This window comes from Pteropus alecto, unplaced genomic scaffold (assembly GCF_000325575.1).
Source record: "Pteropus alecto unplaced genomic scaffold, ASM32557v1 scaffold86, whole genome shotgun sequence".
Classification (NCBI taxonomy): Eukaryota; Metazoa; Chordata; class Mammalia; order Chiroptera; family Pteropodidae; genus Pteropus; species Pteropus alecto.
Window position 1 is genome coordinate 28,562,579 of NW_006442109.1, and position 16,538 is coordinate 28,579,116.

At 51.0% G+C, this 16,538-nt stretch overlaps 1 protein-coding gene and 1 long non-coding RNA gene across 6 annotated transcripts in view; one reads left to right on the forward strand and one right to left on the reverse strand.

Moving 5' to 3' along the window:
* Positions 1–663: 663 nt before the first annotated feature.
* CCDC9B (coiled-coil domain containing 9B) lies at positions 664–10,384 on the forward strand. 5 transcript variants are annotated; one of them, XM_025038916.1, is made up of 12 exons: positions 664–1,544; positions 2,304–2,417; positions 2,702–2,800; positions 3,392–3,547; positions 3,638–3,766; positions 4,413–4,612; positions 4,911–4,969; positions 5,563–5,616; positions 5,702–5,801; positions 6,394–6,436; positions 6,520–7,012; positions 7,282–10,384. In XM_025038916.1, the coding sequence occupies exons 1-12, from the start codon at positions 1,533–1,535 to the stop codon at positions 7,410–7,412; spliced, it is 1,590 nt and encodes a 529-aa protein (XP_024894684.1). In that variant the 5' UTR covers positions 664–1,532; the 3' UTR covers positions 7,413–10,384. The 5 variants fall into 5 exon arrangements, 4 of the variants coding, with proteins under 4 accessions (XP_024894684.1, XP_024894683.1, XP_024894685.1 ...); XM_025038915.1 differs by having other exon boundaries at positions 947–1,544; positions 2,702–2,809; XR_001517674.2 differs by lacking the exon at positions 7,282–10,384 and having other exon boundaries at positions 956–1,544; positions 2,702–2,809; positions 4,413–4,569; positions 6,520–6,612.
* A 4,681-nt stretch (positions 10,385–15,065) lies between these two features.
* LOC107196278 overlaps positions 15,066–16,538 on the reverse strand; it is a 2,146-nt gene continuing 673 nt past the window's right edge. Inside the window, exon 2 of the long non-coding RNA XR_001517675.1 lies at positions 15,066–16,382. This is a non-coding gene — a long non-coding RNA (uncharacterized LOC107196278). The remainder of the gene's footprint in view (positions 16,383–16,538) is intronic.

Here is a 16,538-nt window from a genome sequence, read left to right on the forward strand (position 1 = left end):
GCACACAGAGAAGGTGAGAGATGAAGTGAGTGTGTGTGAGAGAGAGAGAGAGACCCAGGGCTCCTTAGCCTGGGTGCGTCACGTTGCTGGGAAAGTAAATGAGTCTGACTCAGTGGGAACATCCGGCAGGAAAGGAAGAGAGAACACTGTGGCATTTGGGATGGGAACTCTGGGGCTGCGGAGATTGGGTGTGGGGTCAGAGGTGCTGTTGTGAAGGCCTGTCCAGAAAAGAGTTTAAACATGGTGGGGAGGGGAGGGCAGACAGGAAGGGGAGGTTCAGGGGGAGCAGAGGTTGGACCCTCTGGCTGCCTGGGCTGATCTGGGGGGACAGAGAGGGTGGTGGGACTTTCTGCTCTGGAGACTGACGGGGACAAGTCATGGCATGGAATTAGAGAAACTGAGATCTGATCAATCAGGGACGTGGGGAATGCAGATGCCTCTGACCTTCCCCCTCAGGGCTTAGAGATTTGGGCCCTGTAACTATTGAAACAGATCCCAGGTGCTCCTGATACAGAGACAGTACCCTTCTTCCCAGCACCCCAAATCCCCGGTCCCAGAAGCTCTCAGGGTAGGACTGCCAGGCAAACTGCTCCCTTAGGTGGGGGGACCGGTGTTAGCTATGCAGGGAAGATCTGAAAGAGACTTTCCCAAGAAAGCTGCTTCCTTTCTCTGGGTCAGAAAGGCTGAAAGGCCTAGCCCTAGAGAGCAAGGCCAGGAAGAGCCCAGAGTTCAGAGCCCAAGCGGGGAAGGTTGGTGGCCAGCTGTGAATTGTGGAGGCAAGGGCCTTGAGGGAAGGCCCAGCACCCCACACCAAGGGGAGACCCGAATAGTTGAGCCTCCCAGGAATGGCTATACTTTAAAATACAGAGAAGACAATGTTCGACCCAAGGAAATAAATATGAACGGTGCTATTTTAGGTATGTAGTAATATTTGGTGGCCTAGGGGAGGTGAGCTTCCTGGTTCCCTCAAATTTTTAAACCAGTGCTGGTAAAGAGAGTCGGGAGAGGCTCATTTGAAGTGGGGCCCCTCGGGTCAGGGAGCCCGATGGGCTGTGTCCTGTAGGCTTTTCTGTACTAATGGGGAAGACGAAAGCCCACATTGTCTGCCCAGCTATCTGCAGGCAGGCCCAGCTGAGGCTTTGCTGGGGCACAGAGCCTTGGGGAAAGTAGGGCCTGGGGCCGCCGGGTCCCCTGTGTGGGCTCAGCCTCAGCCTGCCAGGAAGCGGTTCCTGTCTGTCTGGGGACACTGGGGCAGGACAGGGGAGAGGTGTTGGGCTGGGCCAGCTGACTGCTGGTGTCCTGGTCCTCGCCCTCTGAGCGTGCATGGGTGGGGGCAGTGGCCACAGCATTCCTGGCTGGGAGCCCAGAGGAGTCTTTTGTAATCACAACATGATCTCGTGTGCTGAGAAGCGAAGCCGGCAGGGAGAGGCCAGCAGAGGCCCGGCAGAGGCCCGGCTCCGTCAGCTACGGCGTCCCTCTTGCTCTGGCTCCCCTGAGGCTGCTCTGGAATTCTCTCTGTGCCTGCTGTTGCCATGCACTCAGCTGTGAGTGGCACCTTGCCCTTGGTGGAGGGCTTCTCGGGTCTGGGAGAGGGCTGGGATACCAGGAAGCCATATTCTGGGGGCAGCTGGGGACAGCTGGGCCTGGGAGGAAGAGGGCTGTGCCTAGGCGGGTGGGGGGCTGGGCAGGGCATTGGTCACGGTGGAGACCCTGCAGCCAGACAGGGAGGGACCTGGGCCTGCCCGTGGAGCTGGCTCTCTCCTGTCTCTACTGCCAGCAGCTCTCAGCCTGGAGAGGCTGGGCCCCTGGGAGCGGCTCTTTCCCACAGGCTAGACACAGGCCTGGGGAGTGGGGTCCAGGGCCTGGGAGCTCAGGACAGATAAGGGGCCTCTCTTTTTACTGTGGTTCTGGGCCTGGGAGCCTAACAGCTCCCTTGTCGACCTCCTGAATCCCCTGGCAACTTCCCAGTCACGGCAGGTTTGCTGCCAGAGCCATTTATAACTTCCATTCCAGGCTCTGCTAGGCAGTGGAGCTCCCTGGAGAGCTGGGGGAGGGGCAGCCCACTGTTGGGAGCTCTGGGCCTGGGTATGAGGCCCTGATGTGAACCCCTGAGGAGGCAGAAAGATGGGCAGACAGGCCTAGTCAGGTGGGGGCTTGGGGCCTTTTATGTGCCATCCCCCCTCGTGATGCTAGCTCTGGATCTGGGATCTGTTCCTTGGATGATAAGAATCTGGTGGGAAAGTTGGGGCACTAGTAAGGAATGGACCCAGTAGTCAGGAGCTTGGGGCCCTTGCTTTCTGCAGGGACCTCATGGGGCTGAGTCCCCAGTGAGCAAGCAAGAAGAGAAGGATGCAGAGCTGGACAGGAGAATAGTTGCCCTTCGCAAGAAGAACCAGGCCTTACTACGCAGGTATCAGGTGAGTGGGCTGTGCCAGGGGCCAGGAGGACTGACTGGGTTGGCACTCTCTATCTGACCCACAGAACCTTGTGTGGGGGTCTCACCCTGCAGGCTCTGCCTGGGATCAAGGTTTGGGTGAGGGTGGTCCATTTCAAGGGCTCTGAGAGGGTCTTGTGGACTCTGTGATGTGGTGCCTCTGCCCCCTGGTGTCCCACTGGTATTTCTCTGTGTAGGCCTGTCGGCATTTGTGTTTCTGTGCATCTGGGGGGCCATGGCCTCTGCTGACCCCGGGCCCTCCCACAGGAGATCCAGGAAGATCGTCGGCAGGCAGAGCAGGGGTGCATGGCTGTGACCACTCCAGAGGTTCTCCGACCTGACAGCCTCACTGTCACCATCAGCCAGGTTCCTGGTGTAAGCCCCACCTGGGAGACAGGGTGGGGTGGCAAGGAGGTGGAAGCCCAGCCTGTATCAGGGGAGGACAACTGCCCCTGCTCCTCTGCTTCTCTCACAGTTCTGGGGTGCACCCTCCAGCTCTCAACTTTATGCAGCCCAGGCTACTGCTGTCCTCCTGTCCTCAAAGGGCCATAGCTGAAAGGTCACCACATAGAAGCCCTCTCATACCCTTTTCCAGCCCCACAGCCCTGTATGTATGCTTCAAAGCATAGGCCACTACTAAACCCCAAACCCCTGGGGGACAGAGAAGTGGGGCTGAATGCCAGGAACAGTGGCTGAGGGACAAAGCCCCATTGTCCGAGTACTCTGGATTTCCCAGCTCAGAGATGGCGGGCACTGTGGCATCTTGGGCCCCTGGGTGGCCCCAGGTCCTGGATAACCTAATGCCACTGGCATGTGAATGCCCTGCGGAGTCAGCTCCTCTGTGGGCATTCCAGGGAGGGCCAGGGGATGGCCTGGGGAACCACCCGAAGGACCCAGCCCCCAGCTCCTGCTCAGCGCTGCCCACGTGGCCTGAGGGGACAGCACCTCATTCTGTAGGAGAAGCGCGTGGTCAGCCGGAACTGGTCAAAGAGCACGCTTGGACCTGGAGCAGCCACTGAGATGCTCGAAGATGAGATGGTGCAAGACCACACTGGTACTTTTTGCTCTGGAGAGCGAGTAGAGCTGGCAGTGACCATGGAAAACAAAGCCAAGGTGAGCAGGGTGGGTGGGGGAAGCCCAGGTTCCAGGCAAGTAGCCTCTTTCCCCCCAGCTTTGCTATGCTGCCCATCCTTACCTCCCTAGGCCAAGCGGATTGTACGTGAGAAGCCCTCCAGAGCAAGGAGCCAGTGTGGAGCAGAAGGGTCACCTGGAGAGGGCTTGGGCCGGGACCCCTCCATGCAGATGGCCGTCAGCATGGATTCTGCACGGAAGGTACATCTTCAAGAAGGGATGGGAACATGTATTGGGCAGTCCCCATTTGGGGGAGGCTGAGAAGCTGAGTCACGTAGGTCCCCCATCTGGGGACATGCCCAGGCAGGACTAGCAAGAATTCCCACTCCTCCTTCCTTTCTTGGGCCAGTTTCCACATTGGGAGGGCTTTGTAGTAAGACATAGGGTCAGCCAGATGTGTGATCCAGCCCCTTACCCTCCTTGGACCTCTGGTGGCAAGTGGGTGGGGGCCAGGAGAGTGTAGGGGACTGGCCATGTGCCAGGTATGACCTCTAGGTGGCAGCAGCCCCTAGTTCTGGCTCTTGTTCACAGCTGCTGGGTGCCTCTCCTCTCTGGGCCTGGCCACACATTCCTATAGCATCCCTGTGGATAGGTGCAATTGTTACCACCTTTTTACAGATGAGGAAATGATACACAGAGAGGTTAAGTAACTTGCCCAAAAGACACAGCTAGCAAGTGGATGGAAACCGTGCCTATGGCAAACAGTACATTAGAGATTGAACTAATCTAATTTTTAGATGGGGATGTCAAAAGCCTTGAGAGAGGAAGGGGTTGGTAGACTCTGGATTTCCAAATTCTGTGCTTTTTCTGCTTCTACCCTTTGGTGCTGAGTGTCTTCTCCTGGCAGGGAGCTCAGGAACCCCCGAGTCCAGGCCTGGTCCCAGGCCCAGCTCCCCACCAGCCAGTACGGGAGGCCCTGGAGGTGAACTGGGACTATGCTCAGTGGAAGCAGGAGCGGGAGCAGATCGACCTGGCCCGCCTCGCCCGGCACAGAGATGCACAGGGTGACTGGCGCCGCCCGTGGGACCTGGACAAGACCAAGCCCACGTGGGTGGCAGGGCTGGGCGGCTTGTTGGGCTGACATGCTTGTGGGGCTTGCGGTAGGGCTAACTGTGGGTCTTTCCTGGAGGGCTGCTGGGACCCTCCCCAGGGTGGCGAGGGTCTGTCTGTCTGGGCCTTTGGGTCAGGGCTCTATGTAGGCACTGGTCCCCCATCTTTCTTGGCCTATCATCTCCCTGCTGCTTTCAGTCCCGGGTCTGGGATTGAGGGAGATGGTATCGGTGTAGGTCTTGCTGCAGCCTCTGCCCTTTCTGCACCAGCAGCCTGACTCTCTCTGTCTCCACAGGCTACAGGACTTCAGCAAGCCTCGGAAAGGGGGCCCAGGCAGGGCGGGCAGCTCCAGGGGTGAGCCAAAACCCACCTCACCCCCTGCCCTTCCTTGGCTTTCTTTACCCCTCACCTGCCTCTTCCTCTCTTTTCTCTGTCTCTTGGTTTACCACTTATTTTCAGAGCTAGAAGGAAGCATGGAAGAACATCTTCCTTCCTCTTCCTATCAGAGGAGGGCACCATGATCTCCCTGCCCTTCCTCCAAACCACAGCTCCTGCCCTGGGGTTTTGACCCCAGAGGTCTGAGGAGGAAGCTCATGAGGAAGTCTGTGCTGAGGTCGCACTGAGTTGTTGGTCCCTCATGGGCGAAGGCCCTAGTTCTCCTGTCCCTGGACTATTGTAGGAACAGAGCTCTGTGAATTAACTGGTCCCTTTGTTTTATATATGGGGAAGCTGGGGCTGGAGAAGCTGGCTAGTCACTTAGCCAGGAGTGGCAGAGTGAGCACAGGGACCCAGCTCTCCTGATCTCCAGAACCAGGTATCTTTTGGGGAGCTAGAAAACCCACAAATGGACCAAAAAGAGGACCAACAGCTTCCTGGTCTTAGAAGAATTGGTGGTCCCGCTTTGGGTCCTTTGTCACCCTATCCTTTCCCTATTTTCTTTTCCTTAGGTCCCAGGAGTCACCAAAAGCTACAGATCCCACCATTGTCCCCTGATAGCAAAGGTGAGTTGGGAGAGGAGAAGCAGAGTCCTATGAGCTGGGCCGCTAAGGTCATCTTCCCTTCTTGATTTGTGACCATTTCTTACAGGTGGTACTACTTGGGGTGGTCAACCAAGCAGACTCTTGGTGGCACCGGCCACATGCAGCAAAGCCCGGGGAACAGAGAGGCTGACTGGCAGGGCCCGCAGGTAATAAATAGATGGCAAGGGGCAACATCAAGGGAGGCATCTGAGCTTCCTGATTTCCTGGCTCTCCCTTGCCCCTGGGAGGTCAGGACCTGCACTGGTCCAGGTGCCTGCTCTGGGTCCCTAGGGCCTCTGCCTCCTGGCTGACTGCTGCCTGGTGGCAGGTTAATGAGATTCAGGGAGAGGCCATCAGCAAAGGCAGCAGCAGTGAGTCTGGTGCCCAGGGAGGCTGGCAATAATTACAGCAGTTACTTTCCCCTGGGAAGTCAGGTGCCTTTCCCAGGCAGCACAGGCAGAGACATGCCTGAAGTTCCCACAGAACTCAAGGTGCTACAGGCTTGGCTGTAAACAGCAGCTGGGGATCTGGGATGGGGCTAAAGAGGGTGGTGTTTAGAGGAAATAGTTGGACTTGGGGAGCAAGGTGTGCTGGAAGGGCAAGCATTCTGGAGCCTTTTTCTGGCTCTGATGCTTCTGAGACCTTGGAGCTCTAGCTTCTCCCTGGGGAACGTGGGCTGCCGGCTACCGTGCAGGTGATGTGAAGTGTGGAGGGCAGGAGTATGGCAGGAGAAACACATCATGTGCTATGTTTCTACAGGTGGGAGACAAAGGAAGACAAGGAGGAGGTAGAGAGCCAGGAGGTAGGTACCTGGATAGAGGGTAGGGTGGGCTAAGGACACGATCCCTGGATTTGCTAGCCAGCAGGGCCAATCTCTTGTTTCAGAGAAGTCAAAGCATCAGCGAGACTCTGAATGAGAAGGAACATGCACAGATGCAGAGCAGGATGGAGCAAGGAAGACCCCCGAGTGCCCTGGCAACCAGCCCAGCCCCCACATCTCCAGAGGGGCCAAAAAGGGAGTCAGGAGCTTCAACAGCCAGTCCAGGCCCTGGCTCTACACAAAACACTGACTTGGTTCCCCTTGACCTTTCTCTAGGAGGCACTAGTAGCTCTGGGCCTGGGAAGAGTACATGTGTGCTCAGTCCAAGGCCTGGTGCCGAGGAGAACCCTGTGTCCTGGCCGGATAGTTCTGAGCAGCCCCTGGGGTGGAATGATCCCCAGGTTGAGCCAGAAGTCCAGACTTTCTCTGAATCACAAAGAGGAGCAGGGCCCCTAGAGCCCAGAAAAGATAGGTCTGGCAAGGCTGGGGCCCAGCAGTCCCTGGCACAACGAAGCAGACCCACCAGAGGAAACAGCCAAAGGGCGAGGGGCACAGGAGGTATGAGGAGCAGGACAGGGGGCCCTGGGCCTGCAGGGAGATGCTGAGCAAAGCTCCTGGGAGCAGGGGGACCAGGCTGGGGAGAGAAGGAGGGGAGAACACAGTCAAGAGCCTTCTTTGTGATGGGCTTCTGGTGGCTGGTAGCTTATGGCCGTATGGTTGAACGGTTTAGCAAACTCTCTGGCACAGTGATATTGTGAGGGCAAGGAGCTGTCCTTCCTTGTACCTCATGTGCACATTCCTGTGCACCTGTGTGTTTTCACCTGCAGGTGCAGCATCTGGTGTATTCCTGTGCCACACCCGGTCTCTGAGGCTGATGAGCCTTGTCCCGGGACTACTGCTGATTAGGCCACGAGCTTCCCCTGCATGGCGAGAGAACAAGCACTTAGCACTTGGCTAGCCTGGCCTTCCTTTCCAGCTGCCAGCTGTCAGCTCCTCAGGTGCAGGCAGCCTCAGCAGCTGGCATGGCCAGCCCAGGCCTGGCCCTTTTCCCACACCTCTGCCTTGCACCCAGGTGACTCATAGCCCCAGACACACAGAGTGGCGAAACCAGGGGAATCTCACCAATTAGCTGGAAGCCTCCTGCCTTCTATAAGAGAAGGCTGAGGCCCAGAGAAAGGAGGCCATAGCAGGCAGGGACTGAGCTGGGGCTAGAAGAGCAGAGCTCAGGTCTCCTCAGCAAAAGGAAGGGCACCTAGAAAGGCCTCCTCTCTGAAGTCGGGTTGGGGGAGGACAGCCTCCTCTCCCCACAGTAGGGTGGGAGAGCTCACCATCAGGGACTCCCTCCCCCACACCCAGGTCGGACACTGTGTGCACACTGAATATGCAGGGGCAGCCCTGCATACCAGGGTCATTTCCTGTCATCTCCTATTTCCTTTTCCCACCACCTCCCTGCACCATGGTCAGGCAAAAGCAAGGATTCAGACAAGGACTCAGAGAAGAGAAACATCAACTCTAGCTAAGTACAACATCAGGACTTGTCTTTCCTTCTTAAGTTTCCATTCCTGCCCCTCCCCTGAGGCCCACGTCTAGTGAATTATCCAGACTCCGCACAAGCTGTGGCTTCCTCTCAATTCAACAAACATTTCCTGAGCACCCACTACCAGCAATGCAGCTGGTGGGCGATGGCAACTTTGCCAGCAAGAGGGAGGAAAGAAACCGTCATCCGGCAGATCCAGGCTGCACAGTAGGAGCTGTTCTTGGCTGTAGGTGCCTGACAGAGGCTGAGGATGGTGGTAGGAGCCCAAAGGGAGCCATCCCACCACTGTTCACAAAGGCAGGTACTCCTCCCTTTCTCATCATGCCTGCCCTTTGCCCCCAAGCCTTTGCCTGAATCTCTCTTTGTTTGGCCCCCTCTGTGCCCCTCCTCTCTGGTCCTGCTGGGTTGTTCCTCTCTGCTGAGGGTCCTGGCCCTCATCAGCCTCCCTGGGTTCTCTCAGAGGTGTCCAGATCATCCCCAAGATTTCTCCACTGTCAAAGAAAGGCCTTAACCATGGGGTCACAGCCTTGGGCTTCCTCACTGGCTCTTATTCCCCCTCTGCCCTTCTGGTGAATTATCCAGACTCCGCCCAAGCTGTGGCTTCCTCTCAGTTCAACAAACATTTCCAGGAAGTGTGAGGAGGGGATCAGATTGTTTAGAGCAGTGCTTCTCACGTGCTAGGACATAGAGTAATGCAGATTTTAAGTCAGTAGGTCTGGGGTGGGCCTGGAAATTTGCATTTCTAATGCATCTCTAGGTGATGCCTAGGCTGCTGATTCCCAGACCACTAAGGCTTTGGACTAGGATACATGGAGGGCTGGGGCAAAGGTAGACTCTAAACTCTCATTGCTCAGTTGCTGGCTACATAGGGAAAGGGGGAGCACTGCCCCTGCGGGTAGGAGCTTCCTGGCTTCATGGTTGGGTGGGAAGCTGAGGCACTTAGGAAGATGCTTGACAGACCAGTGAGTGGTGATGCCCACTTCCTGTAGTAGAGAGAGTGAGAAAGCTGGGTGGGAATGGGATGAAGCGAAGGGAGGTTGAAGAGGTTGAAGAGGTTGCTGTGGGGTTGATCGTGGGGTTTTGGAAAGGCTTGGGAACATTCTTACGTATGTGGGAGGAAGACCCCTGTGAGAATGAATAGGCAAAGAGTGGAAGAGTCCCAGCTCAAGTTTTCCTCTTGCCTTCTAGTCACATACAGTTGGCTTTGGAGCATGGCTCAGGCCCTGGAACCCATGTCTCCCAAAGGATAAAGCTGGGGTGAAGCAGGTTCAGGAAGTCTTTGAATGTAGATGTTTCCAAGAATAACTGTGATAAAGATTTCGAATTCTAAGAGTCACAAACTGCACCCAACCCCCAATGCTGCCATCTCTACAGATGTGCCTTCGTTCAAGGGTATGTGCCAAGGCATGTTTGATTATGGGATGAGGATGTAGTATTTGCGCATAGCTCTGGTTCAGCCTTCACAACAGGACTTAAGCAGGAGAGAAAGCTGGGCAGAAAGGCTATGGTGAGATAGGGCTTTACTCCTAGAGGGTAACATCTAGAAGGATGTTGGGAGAAAGAATGTCATAGGAGTCACTAGGGGCTGGGAGAATGGAGATTGGCACAGGACGTCTTCACTGGAGGAAGATTATAGGGCAAGACAAGTATTGCTGAGCTTTACTCAAAAAAGGGGAGCCCTTCTTCAGGACAAAGGGGACTAGCAGCTATCGGGGCCACCCTTCCTGCTCTAGGATGGAACAAGCTATGACCCACAAACCTGGAGGTCATGGAAGGCTGGTTCTATCTCTTCCTGGCTCCTTTGTTTAAAGGCCTGACTGGGAGCCTTCCTCTTGGATGCCTTTCTCCTCTCCAACCAACAGACAAGATTGCTCTTCAAAGATGGGAAGTTCTTCATGAGACACAGCTATCAGGAACCCAGGCAGAGCTGGAAAAACTGAGAACAGAGGGCACATAGAGTAGTAGGGAGCCAGTAGGGAGAGGACAGCTTTACCTAAGGCCTCAAAACAAGGATGGCAGAAGAGGCAGAAGACATCCCCTTCCTGGGTCCATATCACCTCACAGAAGAGAGCAGCAGACCATATTGCAAGGGAGGTATATTTTTTGATGACAGGCAGTGTGGCAGAGTGGAACAAATATGGGCCTTGGAATCCAACAGACAGAATCTGAAACCTGCCATCTGCTAGCTACGTGACCTTGGTCCATTTTAACCTCTAAAACCTCAGTTTTCTTACCTGCAACACGGGGCTAGTAATACATACCTTGAAGAGTTGTTCAGAAAATTAAAGAGTATGTAAAATATATCTGGCACACAGTAGGCACACTACTAACAGCCTGGCACCCAGAAGGCACTTAGTAATTATTTATTGAATAAATGAAGTAGCTATTTGGTGTGATCTGTCTACTTTGTTTCCTATCTTTTCCTTTACTCTTTCTTCTAGTCTCATCTTTATTGTAGTCAGTACACTCTCAGGGAAACAAGGGATGGTTTGTAAATTTATCAGCTTTCCAGGACAGTCAGCTGCTTTAATCCTGGGGAGTCTAGTTTAGTCAAAGCCTTAGGAAGTGACTCTTCTTTTACAGGGAGGGTTCTTTGTCCCCATCTTCCAGTGGGATCTAAAGAATGTTGTAAGCATTTCTCCCTAACTTCACACACTGGCTCCCATAGCTCAGAGTGGTTTCTCTTTTCCTCTGTTCGTTCACATCAGTGGCAACCTCATGAATTTTCACCACGGCTTTTGCTTTACAATTTCCACCAAAAACAAACTCCCTTATGGAGTTTTCCCCATGCCTCAGAGTGTTAAGTTTTATCATCCAAAGGAGCAGCATGACTATATTTTCCTATGGTCAAGGGATGGGTAATTGGGGATCCAGAGGCTTCCCAGCTACTTAACAAGGCACAGTTTGACCGCCAGTCAACTACAGTTCCAACCCTGGCATCAGGGTCAGGAGTAATCAGAGATGGTACTAGCTCCCCAAAAGAACAAAAGAAATGGTAAAATCCGTGTATCTTATTTTTGGTAGTAAATAGGGGCGGGGAGCAAAGGAGTAGGAGAAACTAAAGACACCAACCACTTTATTTCTGCCTCTCAAGTCATTTATCAGTGTCCACAGGCCCTGGGAAGCAACTCTTTCTGAGAAAGGGTTATCAGGGCTTACAAGGAAGGGTTGACACTGGGTGACTACAACTTCATTGAGGGGGAGAACTCAAGGCTGGGAAAGGCAATGAGAGGAGACAGCATAAGGCCCAGACTGAGGCTGCTTTCTCTCAAGTCTGCTGGCCCACGTCACAGCCTCTCATTAAGCATCCACTTGACACCGGGGAAGTGAAATAGCGCAGACTTGGCACCAGAAAGTACAAATGTGGCACCCACTGCTCCTTTTAAGGACTTGCTGGAGGAACAGCAGGCCCTAGGGTAGGAGGTAAGACAAACATATCAGTACCTTTGTGGGAAAGGGAGGGAGGACTGTTTCAGGCCTGTCTCCTTCTTAATAAGCTCTCCAGGGTAAATTCTCCTGCAATTGTCAAAAATAACCAACAATGTAGGCTTCTTCTCCTTTTCTCATAAACTCTGGGGACAGTGTCCCCACCCCCGTCCCAGCAGGGCAGCTAGCTTCAAGCAAGAAAAAGAATCAAAACCCCTTGATAACCATCCATCAAAACAGAAACACCCTAACCCTAAGTTACGGTATCAGAGGGAAAGGCTGGGCCTGTGGTTCTCAAATTTTAGTGTGTATCACAATCACCTGGGAGACACAATGCTGAGCTTCACTCCCTGAATTTCTCATTCAGTTGGTCTGGGATGGGGCCTAAGACATGGCATTTCTACCAAGTTCCAGTGAAGCTGATGCTGATGGTCTGAACACTGGTGTAACGTTTATTACCTGCCCCTTCACATTTCTTCCTATGTATCAATTTTGCCCAAAGGGACAGACATTCTCTTGAAAACATATTACCTCATGTGTGTACACTGTACTTTTATTCCCAAGATCTCCAAGCCCCATCACATCTATTACTTCCATTTGCTCACATAAATTCTATTTTGGGTAGGAGAAAATAGAGGGGTCAAAGGCCATAACTAATGCCATTATTGAGTCCTCAGGTTTCCTATTTTCCTGTTCAAGGGTTCCTCCTAAGAGTGCATTGCTTCCCACCCAGACCCTCATGATGCTGTAAGCTGTCTACGGATCAGAGACCGGCTATTGTGTCACAACACTGCCCAGACTGCCCAACAGGGAGCTGAGGGGGCAGGTGCCTTCAGGACACAGGAGGGGCAGACCTCAACTCATGACGCAGAACACTGAGGTAGCACAGAGATATATTTAAAAGGAAATCTTTGGTAATCAACATAATTACTTTTTTTGGACAAGTTAGTCTGGGGACTTCTGAAGCTCAATTGGCACACTGTAGGCATTAAATAAGCAGTTCTTGAATTAATGGTAGCGGTTTACAGAAACTCTTCTAAGGAAAGTTAGAATCTTATTGCTGTTTAACTGATAAGCTATTGCAAAAACATTACTGAAGCTAAGAAAACAGGGCAGTAACAAGGGTAGATTCTTGTTGTCATGACTGTAAATTCCTTGAGAGTGAGAACTGTGTGGTAATTTTCTGGTCCTTTAGTAGAAGTTAACAAATGTTTATAGAGTAGAACCAGGAAACTGGTTTGGCCCGGGTGCTCCTTGCTGACCAGGTGGCTTACATGCACCATGGGAGCCATGGCTGTTTTTGCACTTAGGATGGAGAGCCTGATAGAGTCTGGGTGTGTGGTAAAAAAAGCTTTGTTTTTGTATTTTTAAAATTAGCTACTGGAAGGAACAAAGAACATAACATAGGTTTCCTGGCAGCAGAAACGCACAGGTTATGTCAGCAAGTAAAACAGATGTGACCAAAAAACTGTCAATGGAGTAGGTATAGTTCAACATTAAGCCATAGGGCCAAAACAGAGGAGAAAATGACCAGGTCACATATCTATGTTGCCTCTGTTAAGCACCACGCGGAACACAACTGTAGACTTCTGGTGCTTGGAAAGAACAGACGGGCCAAGCCCAAGTTTCTCAACTTGGAAATAAAGAAACTGTGACCAGAATGCCCAGTGTTGCTGTGATCTGCAGGGGTTCTTTTTAGCAATCCATGCCCTTGAACCAGATTATGAGCTGTGAATGTGAGTCCACAAGTGGATTATGATAGTGACACCACAATGACACAAGGAACAATTCTATCCAACATAGGGATCAACCAGGGGATCAGCAAACTCAGAGCACCTACTACTGTGCCAAGCAATGAGCTTAGCACTGGTCCTGTGAAATGAGCAAAGCTATTGTGGTCCCTCCCCCTAAGGAGGAAAACCAAAAAAAAAAAAGTACAGCTATAGCCCTTTAGTTTCTGTGTTGTAATTCCAGAAATACTTCCATTCTCTGCAGACAGGAAGGGGAGGACAATTATTACCCCTTTTAAATAGCTGTGGTAGCCCTAAAGCTCCAGAGCTGACCTTTCAGTTCCCCTTAAAGAAACATGGAGAAACAAGTAAATGCTCTCCACTCAGCATTTCAAAACAGTATATAAATACTCAACTAAAGAATGCACTGAGAATTCCCGAGTGAAAACTGGAAAACAAGGTAGACAGAAAATGGTCTCACACTGTGTTGAAATCGAGAGATCTTAGGAAGAATAATATTTCTTATGCTTAAAACTTTAGAGAAAAACTTCTTCCTTAGCATCCATTGAGGAGAGAAATGATAACCCATACACATTCAATGTAACTGGCTTAGCAAACTCCTGACATTCTCACTCGCCAAAACTTCACTTTCAAAAGAGGATTATCTCTTCCTTCAAATTCAGGATGTCAGGGAATAAGCACATGCTTGTTCTAATATAAGCAACTTCCAGTATGAGTGAACACTTAGAAACGATCCTGGTGGTGCAGGTGCAAAGCAGTTGAAGGAAAATAACCTCCTCTGCACAGACCTCTCCTTCCTGGCCCAAAATCTGAGGACAATTTTGCAGCTAACTCTTGAAAATAAAGCTATTCGGACCACTGCTCCGGCCAACTGGGCCCTGTTCTGGTGGAACACTGCCCTTCTCATTGGTCAGCAGGGCCTTGCTGCACGCACTGCTCTAAGTGCCTGTGTGAAGCTGCAGAAGCCATATGTCATCATCTACAGGAGGGGCTGACTAGAAGAACCTCAAAACTCTCCTTCCCCTTTTGTTCTGCCTTACCACGTCCTCTCATAGAAAGCCATTGTGTAGGCTGAAGAGGAAAATAAAAGAAGGGCGGACTTTTTCCATGCTCCCCTGCAGACTACAAGGTGATATAAAAGCACAGTAGCCACCTCCCAAACGGCTCTGGAGAAGTACAGGCCTCAGGGGGCCCCACCAACACTGGGTTCCCGCTTGGTGTGTACTGGGCAGCATTGTCTAATAATGAGCTGAACTCAATTGCTTGCCATGTATTTTGCAGCATAACTAATCCCTTATATTTGTGCTTTTTACCCTCATGTCTTTGTGTTTACTTTGGGGGCAGAAAAAGCCTCACCTTTGAAGCAACCTACAGCTTCTCTCAAACCATTTGGCTCTCTTACCTCCTCCATTGTAGACAAAGCTCTGACCAACTACTGCAGCTTCCTTGGTGTGTCTTTGACAATGTTAGCACTTCTTGAGCTATCTGGGGGCCAGTGGTTTAAAGATGAGAATAGTGATGCTATCAGGCAGCTTATCCTCACTTCAGCTCTTGGCCAGCTCAATGTTTGCAATAATTCTTAATATGCATGCTGACTGGTCTCTTAGCTTCCTCAGCTAAGCATCCTGCTCAGAGTCCTTTAAAAGCAGAACTTTTTTCAACCTAAAGCTACATATCTCCATTTACCCTCATGTCTTTGTGTTTCCTAGGATGTATTCCTGCCATCCTTCACTAATCAATTCAGTGAAGCCATCAGGCACAGAAAACATAAGGGTAATTGCTTTTTCCTCCCACACCTACTCATCATCCATCCACCACATCTCAGACCATTTCCTCTTCCAACTTCTTACTCCTTCCCCAAGAAGTTCAAAAAGAGAAACGATCAACTTACACGGACTTATGTAGAGTTCTTAGAATGTATTTTTGTTCACCTTAAAAATAAAACTTTTAAAAAATATACAAGACTTTTTGAGTACAGGTATATCTTAAATGGCTGAATTATAAATAATGTCTCTGGTCACGTTCACAGCTAGAGCTGGAGCTAATGTTCCAATTCCAGTGAAGGCTTTAGAGAGTCAGGAGGCCAGCAGCTGGACCTACGAGTGGTCTCTCTAGACTCTTTGATCCATCCCAAAGTGGATTAAACAGTCTGAATGTAGGGATCAGGATCCGGACAGGAGGCTGGATTCCCAGATGTTCTCCTGCAAGTTCAAAGGATTCTTGGAATAAGATCAATTTACAAATTATTAAAATATAGGACTAAAAATTCACACAATAAATATAAATTACAGGTTATTATTGGAGTTATAAAGTGGCATTTTATGTTTTTTCCCTCCAAACCCCACCAAAAATTTTAAAAGGCCTCGGAGGCTTTCTAATGACCAAAGGCAAGTCAGTTGCCCAAAATCTCTTCCAGCCAAGACACCCTGGCTATCAGCCTGCCCCCAGGCTATGACAGTTCAGCTGTTACATGGCCCACAACAGGACATGGCTTAAAGCAAGGCTGTTTGTTCTACAAAAACTTGGATCAGAGCTGACTAGAGTGTAGGCCAGAAAACTGGAGAGTCAAACTGTTTCGGGACTCAGGTGGATAAGTTTTTTTTTTTTTTTAAAAAGTGCCTTATTTCCCAAAAAGGAAATACTAAGGGGTTTGATATCTTGTCACTACCCACACTCAATTGCCTAAAAGCAAGTGGCAGAAGAAAATGAAACCCAAATTGAGAATGCACAATTCTTGCTGCCCCAGAGCTATACATGTCATTTTCCTTGATGTTTCTCATCTCAAAAGTATAGGCTGCATGTAAATAGGGTTTATCAGGAGAGGTAAAGACAAGCCAATTTAACCTTCCCATGGCACAATCCTTAATTTGAAGTCCACCTTATTAGCCTTTCCTGTTCTATAATACAACTCAAAAGCAGAGAATGTGCTCAAAGTTCTTCTTTCACAACAGATTTCATCCTAATCGCAGGGCTACATTGTCACTACAGGCTCAGGAAAGAGCTAGGGTGATTACTGGAACAAGATCTTAAGGAACAGAAAAAAAAAAAAGATAACATACTTGTGAGTCACTCTACTTACAAAGCTTGCTCTTCCTAAAAAACTGAGGAGACAGTCAAGGATTGAAGGACAGAGGCATGGCTCTTGCCCTTCCTTCTTCCCTGACCCATATCCAGATACTTAGGGCTGCAACAGGAAACCTCTTGGGTGGGGGCACTAGGGTGGGAAGAGGAGGGTATCAGTACACTCCCCACCCTCCCTAAACTGCTTCTACTTCTAAGGTTTTCCACTCTCCTTTCAACAACTCAAAGAATGATTATATTCTTTTGTGTCATAAACCTATGTTTCTGAAATAGGAGGGAGAATAGAGGA